Raw genomic sequence first — 7,310 nt, forward strand, 5'->3', positions numbered from 1 at the left:
CAAAGCTCTTCTGAGAAAAGTATGCACTGCAGATTAGGGTGGTTTGGGTTTTTTTTGTTTGCTAGTCTAACTAGTTTCTGTCTCAGTCTGGAGAACAGGGCTAATCATAGTAAACCAATTTCATAAAGTTGGTCTGGCTCCTCCTGGGTGTTCAGGGCTCCTTTTAAAGCTCTCTGCATCAGCTGACTGCAAGGCAGAATTGCAATAGTTGGCTTCTAAAATAATTTCAACGGATTTTGTCTGGCCTGTCTCCCAAGCAAAAGGCTGATCTTTAAAAGAGTTCTGCCTTGTGAGAATTAACAGGCCCAGTGTGTTTCACCTTGGGGATCCCTTCAGCTTTGTAATGCCCCAATGAGCTGTGCCCTCAGAGGGGCTGCGGCTGGACTGGACAGCGCAGGGTGGGCTGGGAGACACCAGAGCTGGCTTCCTACCACCAGTTTGCTCTCTTGATCCAGGAGCTGCTGTAAATGACACCAATTTGTCCTGCCTCCTTTGACCGTTATGTTATTAGCAATCTTTAGCCACACCTCTAACCAAGTGCCAGAGGGGAAGGTGTTGGTGTAACCTGGGTAAAGGACTACAACAGGTTTCGTAAACCAGTCTTCAGCTGGTCATTCATTAATGATCTACGGGGCCAAGATCTGCTTCTCCACTACTTCCGCGCCTGAAGAGGTGCCACAAAGATGGGTGAGTTTTAAGGAAAGAAAAAACATTTCCTATTACGCCACTGAAGTTTTCTCTTGCTTTTCTGCAGGCACCGCCTAGGACCCTTAGACCTCGCTTCAGGAAGAAAAGTACCTCGTCCTCTGCCACTGAAACAATGTGAGTGCAATGAGCCAATAGCACCAAGATCCACAGAATGTCTCTCTTCTGCCTTAAAGAGCTACTCGTTAATAATGTAGGAAACAGCAGTGGGATGGATGTGCTTTGATGTACAGCATTGTAGACATGGCCTTTCTCTTTCCTCTCTCTGTATCCTTCTGTTACATGCTTCTTGCGTTTGTCCGTGATGTGGGTAGGACAGTCTGGCAGACACCTGCAGGTTAAGAGTCCTTGTTTCGTTTGCAGAGTGTACACCCACTCACGCTAATCCTGTAAGGCTGTACATTTACAAGTCTCATTTGTGTCTGCATAGCTCTAGCTCTGTGAATGCACAGTGGAAACAAAAATAATCAGTTACTCATAATGATACATTGACAGTGTATTTATTTATGGCTTTATCATTAATGAAGTGGTTTTGCAGAAGCCATGGATTTCTCTTTCCTCCCTTCCTCCTCAAGACTGTGAATGATGTAACAAATGTCAAAGTACTTTGACTGTACAAAATGTCCAAGATTCATTAGCAAAAGCTGAGCTGCAACTCTGTTTCTCTTTCTGCAAGTAAATCACCTGTTCTGAGAAAATCATTGTGCTAAAACTATAGAGACAGAACCACTTACAGAGGATGAGGAAGAGATGTGCAAGAGAAAACATATGGTTTCAATGATGTAATGAAGGGGAAGTCTTAATTTTGATCATCCTGAGCCAGGAGAGTATTGTGTGGAAAATGATGGCAGCTAGAAGTACTAGATCGTATTGCTTGTGGCAAATGTTCTACTGCCAGTTTTAAAGGGTAAGCAAGCCAGGCTTGTATTAGCTGCAGCGACAGAAGTTAGAATCGCTTTAGTGATGCATTTCCAGGGGGAAGCGCACCTTTCTCCCCTGCCTGCAACAGTGTCAGTCCCAGCGCTCTGCTTTCCTGGTGAGGTGCTGCTGTTTTACTTGCACGAGCAGAGCAGGATGCTGGGTCTGAGCTGCTTTTTGAAGCCTGGAGTTTCGCCTGTAGCGTGGAGTTTGGTTAGAACCACAAGAACCAGATGGAGTGGTGTATTTGTATCCATATATAAATGAGAAATATAAAAGAAGAGGAAGACGTGGTAGGGTTTGTGTATTTGTGCTTCAAGTTGGTGTCTCTTGTAAGTGTTGAGCATGTGAGATTCACACATAAATTAATTACGTGGCCCTTTGTGTTTGCTCTTGGACCTGTCACATAGACTAGAAAAACATTTAGCATTATGTAGGACATGCCATTACTAATGGATCAGTACACAGGCTTGATGATGAACAGTACTGTTAATCTAGTTCAGGTGCAGCAGTCCAGGATGCCAACAGCCGGCTGGAGTGTATCAGGCTCAGAAATAAATCTGAAGTGGCCTTTGAAACCTTTTCTCTGCCAGGTATGCATCGATAGCCCAGCTGTCCCTGCCTGATGGATCCCTGAGGTTTCCCCCAGAGCTTCCTACATATGTGGGGAAGAGAGAAATAAATTACACGCACACACAAATGTTTATCTGACCTGGCTAGGAGGTGGAAAAAGCAAGCAGGTATTTCCTGTGTCTACCACAATATTTGGCCTCATTACCTGAGAATTTTATTTCCTTTACATGTGCTAACTCAATCATATTTTGCAATGGCTAAGAAGGAAAAAGTCTTCAGAAAGTAAATTGAAAAAAAGAAAAAACAACAAACCTGTCTAAATAGCAGTTACAGAAGAGTCAGTCCTTGGAAGTTACTCAGCAAAAGCTTTGAGGAGCTAAGCTTGTGTGTTTTGTTTTTAAGCAGATTTAGAGTTTATTTGATTTCTTTTGGCAAACGTGAAAAAGAAATAGAAAAACTGCCTGCAGTGTTAGCAGAAAATAAAATCCTGTTGCAAGCAAGCTACGTTTCCCTGCTATGCAATGGGCTGCCATACGATAAAAAAGAAGCTGACAAGTTTGCACTCAATTATGCCAAAAAACCCGACAACATAGAGCTACATAACATCTGACAAATTATATTCTCAGACATGCTGTATTAACATTGATTCTCACTAAAATTATTAAATGTGTGTCTAATCTGCTGTTTTACTGTAAACTTGACTGTTTAGCATTTCTTAAGTGCTGAGGTGAAATTGTTGACAAGGGAGTTGCCTTATATCTCTCAAAACATTCACTGTATAAATGAGAAAATAAACCTTTTCATATCTCTGGCAAAAATGTATTAATTTATCAACTGAGCTGTATATTTGTGTATAGATAGACAAGAAATGTGAATGCCTAACCACGTACACTTAGTGCTGTAGTGTTCTGTATACAGAAGAGAACGGTCATTTGCTTTTGATTCCTCATCTTCCACACACAGGTTGTTTACAGGTGTTGCCCCGAGTCTGTCATTTCACTCTTTGGCTACTTGCGTTCATTCAGAGTAAACACCAGACATGGAGTCTTTTGTTCCAGTTTTTCTCTTGAGCCTCTGCCAAGGAAGAAGCCCGATGCAGCGAGTTGCCTTCCTGCGCTGATGCTGACCCCTCCTGGCAAACGAGAGTTTGCAGGACTCGAGCAAAGAGAGGACGCACGGATGGTGGTGGCTTCTTCTTAGGTGTGTGTTGATGGGGTGCAACTCTCAGCTTCTGCCCAGCTCAGGCTCTGAGGGTGCAAGCCGGCTAACAGCTTGCAGATTACTCCTCCTAAAAGCAAGCAATCCTTCAGCTGATGGTTTAAAGTAGCGACAGATCTGGCTTAAGTAAGAAGAGCCTGGTTTGGGGGCCTTTCAGGCAGCTGGCCTCTACGACCGGTACTGTAGGGCAGGCAGGCACCTCCTGACTTTGCAGAGATGGCCTGGAGAGCGTAACCGTGACAGGAACAGGCCAGCCCTAGAAAATACAGCCTTTACCCAGCACAAGGCTGAAGTGAAACTTGCATTATTTCGAGCAAGTAAAATTGAGGCTGAGGGAAAGGAAACTGCAGCTGTGGATGGTCCATGGAAAACGGGCCAGTGACTTACCTCACCCATTTACCATGAATTCACCTTCATTATGAGGAGAATATGCTTAGAGCAGCTCAGTGCAGTCCTCCATGCCTCCTTTCTTGTTGTAGGGGCCAGCGTCAGCGCAGTTACATCCATCGCCAATTGCTGAATCAGGATCACATCAAATATAGACAAGACAGACTTCATGTGTATCACTGTCACCTTGGAATTAATCCCACACTAACCTAAATTGTGTAAGTAAGTGCAAACCCAGCACAGAAGGAAAGGAGAATCGGGTTATGTATTCCTGTTGAGAGGGAGAAAGCTGCTTGGAGAGGTGCAATGCTCCCTAGCCTCATGTAAACAACCTGCTGCCTCTGACTGCTCTCTGAAGTAAGTGTTCTCATGTAGTGATGAAACCCTTGTGCTTGTGACCAAATGCTCGTTAATCACAGTCTCCTTTTTGCTGTTTGTTTTGGGTACCCGTTTTGCATCTAGCACCATATTTGAAATAGCAGAGAACACTATGTTGGGATTTGCGTTTAGACAAACTACTTAAGGATCATAATTGTGCACTTCATGTGATTTCTTTCCCGTGGTCGGTAGAAAAGATCTGTGATGAAATGGTACACTTAATGCCTCACAAGGATGGCCACTACAACAGTATTCCAAAGGTTGATGTTTTGCTGGTTTTGTTATACTGCTTGATATACATCTTGAATAAAGTCTTAATCTTTTCTTTAAAAAAAAAAAAGAAGAAAAAAGAAAACATCTTTAGTCTGTTCAATGTATCTGGCAGGCCAGAATAATTACTTTGATCGCTGTATTATTTTTATCTCAATTCTGGCTGACTGTATATAGATGTATTCACTAAGTGCTGCATGTCCTTCAGAACTTCTTTCTGTATTATGAACTGGAAAAAAAAAATACAGCTACTGAACACTCTGAGTAACTAGTGAATTCATTGAAACGCTACAGCCTTGTACAGCAAACCATCTCTTGCTATACAGGTGGCTCCAGAGCTGACAACCAGGGACTATCTATCTGCTTAATAATGGGTTAATTATTAATGAACCTTTTGAAGCTACTGCTAGAAGCAACTGCTTTTCATACACTTGCTGGAGTATCCGCTTTGTAGAGAAAAGCTCCTGTCTAGCCCTTAGCGAAACCAGAGACTAGTTACATTGTACACTCCAAAGGGACCCTATGATAAATCCTTGGTTTTGCTCCATATATACACAGGATCAGTGTGAGGTATAATTAGGCTTAAAGACTAAAAACAAGAAAATACTCAGAATTGACTACTGGAGGGTATAGTGTAGGACCCAAAGAATATATTCTACTACTCAAAAACCACAACACAGGATACCAAATGTGAGCCCTGTAATGAAGTTTGGTGGCTAATACATTTTTACATCAGTTATAAAAACTGCATGTAGCCATGAAACACTGGAGGTTTTTTTTGGTTTTTTTTTTCTATGCTCTCTAGCATGGAGATACGGCAACAGTTTATCTGGTACTGTGACAGGCAGCAATACTGAAACAGACCCTGCTCTCCTTTCTCCCCTTCCCCAAGGAGACTCCATTCAGTGACCTACCAATAAGTATGGGCACAGCAAAATATATCCTGGGGTTATTTAAGTGTGTTTCTCTTAAAAATTTTAAGATTAAATATGTTGAATTATTCACTTTTAGTGATGTTTAGACTATTCATCCATGTACGTATGTTACACACAACCACAGGAAACCAACAGACGTCAGAACATGTAGGTGACCAGCTTGACCTCTGCTAAGTAAAATACCAATTGCAGCTCAAGATGATCTTGAATATTCCTTTATTTTGGGCACTGATACTCACAATTCTGATCAGATGATATGCATATGTTTATTTAGAAAAGCAACAGGTATTACAGATTTATGTTCTAAAATTCAGACCATATGACATGTACCACCACCTTTTTCCTAGAGATATGCAAAAATGAAACCAAGATTTCTACACAGGAAGATTCGTGCGATCATGATATTTCTGGTAGGGATCATCAATGTACCAATTTCTTCTTTTCCAGAAAGAAGTGGTCATTTTGTCAAGGAGTTTACATTGCGTTCTAGTGCACAATACCAGCTCTCTCAAACGCTTCCTCTGGGCGGCTGACTTCTTCCACAGTTTCTTCTTATAACCAGCCTGTCAGAAGAAAATACACAAAAGACATTTAAGTGGGTCACTGCAAATACATATATACAGCAATACTGATAAGCAAACCAGGACAAATTCCCCACTGTCAGGAAGATGGGAGTGTGTCTACAGAGCTTTTTTAAACTTCCATACTAGCTACTGCCCTGTAATGGAAGGAAAACAATTAGTCCACTGATTGTAAAGAACACGCTTTTATCACGAAGAAAAGTCCTTACCTTTCTCCTAACCCAAAGGCCATTGTGCAGCCGGAGAAACCTCTTGATGACAGCCTTCACGGTTTTCCTCTTCCCATTCCGTAAGCTACAGTAAGTGAGAGTCCTCACTGGCTGTTGAAGTATACTTGGAAGTAGAGATGTGACACTAAAAACCACCCCAGGAACAGGGCGGGGGGAAAAAAAAAGAACAGGAACGAAACATCTTTTTCTAAAAGTAATCACTGGATTTTTCACATACAGAGAAATCACAAGTGGCTGTGGCTCCTTGGAAGGTTAACAAGAACTCGGCTAACATTACAGCACAACACTTAACGAGCACGTACGTGTGAATGCTAACTGCAGTGCTGAACTATAATCAAAATTAATCTCAAAGTTATTACTCCACATAGAACAGCTTTTTCCATCTACTAAAGGTGGTTAAACACTCAAGAGCAAACATTCAGCTGTTACTGGCATTCAGGAATTACTTTCAGAATATTAATTATCAGCAAGAGGAACAGTGCCGATTACAACAAGGCTGTTTGCAAAGCCTATGCCTGCGAAGTATACTCCGGTTTAGGTCCCGCTTCAAGCATTACTCTTAAGAGAAGTGGGAGATTTGGGGCTAAAAGAGAGACCCGTTTGCTAGAGTAAAAAGCAGCCCAGGAAGCCTTTCAAAGCGCTTTATACGAACCTCCTTCGACCGGCGCAGCCCGTACCTGCTGAGGACCGGGGGGGTGCCTCCCCCCGACAGGTTCCCCCACAGCAGCCGCGGTTTCCACAGCGGGGCGGCCGCTGGTACCCGCACCAGCCTGACGCACCGGCCGGAGAGACCGGAGAGAGCGCGCCCCGCGCCGGGGCAGCGGGCGGCCCACGAGGCCCAGCGACCCACGATCCCTACGGAGAACCAGACCCTCAGGAGACGCCCCGCGATGCCGCCCCGCGCCGCCATTTCACAGGCAGCCCCCGACCCGACATGGCCGCCCGCCTCCCCTCAGCCGCCGCGCAGCCACCGACCCGCCACAGCCCCGCGCACCGCCGCCGCCGCCATTTCCCAGCGCCCCGGCTACGGCAGCCGGCGAAGGTCAGGCCACGCCGGGGGCGGGGCGGCGCCGTGCCCCGCCCAGCGGGGGCGGTACCCGGAGCCGCCCCGACCG

At 44.4% G+C, this 7,310-nt stretch overlaps 2 protein-coding genes across 8 annotated transcripts in view; one reads left to right on the forward strand and one right to left on the reverse strand.

Moving 5' to 3' along the window:
- REEP1 (receptor accessory protein 1) overlaps positions 1–4,713 on the forward strand; it is a 71,766-nt gene extending 67,053 nt beyond the window's left edge. For 5 of the 7 annotated variants that reach the window (XM_030007547.2, XM_030007503.2, XM_030007517.2 and 2 more), the window contains 2 exons: positions 755–822; positions 3,160–4,713. In XM_030007547.2, coding sequence (XP_029863407.1) covers positions 755–822; positions 3,160–3,226 — 135 coding nt within the window. In that variant the 3' untranslated portion in view covers positions 3,227–4,713. Of the gene's footprint in view, positions 1–754 lie in introns of all 7 variants that reach the window. The other 2 variants (XR_003922521.2, XM_041123065.1) reach the window with 2 other exon arrangements.
- Positions 4,714–5,583: 870 nt separating this feature from the next.
- MRPL35 (mitochondrial ribosomal protein L35) lies at positions 5,584–7,301 on the reverse strand. The gene is made up of 4 exons (XM_030007585.1): positions 7,171–7,301; positions 6,873–7,050; positions 6,175–6,319; positions 5,584–5,947 (listed from the first exon to the last, which is right to left on the reverse strand). Exons 1-4 carry the CDS (start codon positions 7,202–7,204, stop codon positions 5,759–5,761), a joined length of 546 nt encoding a protein of 181 aa, XP_029863445.1. The 5' UTR covers positions 7,205–7,301; the 3' UTR covers positions 5,584–5,758.
- Between the last annotated feature and the right edge of the window lie 9 nt (positions 7,302–7,310).

The sequence above is a fragment of the Aquila chrysaetos genome, chromosome 1 (assembly GCF_900496995.4).
Source record: "Aquila chrysaetos chrysaetos chromosome 1, bAquChr1.4, whole genome shotgun sequence".
NCBI lineage: Eukaryota > Metazoa > Chordata > Aves > Accipitriformes > Accipitridae > Aquila > Aquila chrysaetos.

Bases quoted from the DNA above. Each gene is read 5' to 3' on its own strand.
- MRPL35 (XM_030007585.1), bottom strand. From the start codon at position 7,204: ATGGCGGCGGCGGCGGTGCGCGGGGCTGTGGCGG. The intron at 7,051-7,170 runs GTCGGTGGCTGC...GGTTCTCCGTAG, and splicing joins GGTGCGCGGGGCTGTGGCGG to GGATCGTGGGTCGCTGGGCC. The intron at 5,948-6,174 runs GTAAGGACTTTT...TTCTTCTGACAG, and splicing joins GCCTTTGGGTTAGGAGAAAG to GCTGGTTATAAGAAGAAACT.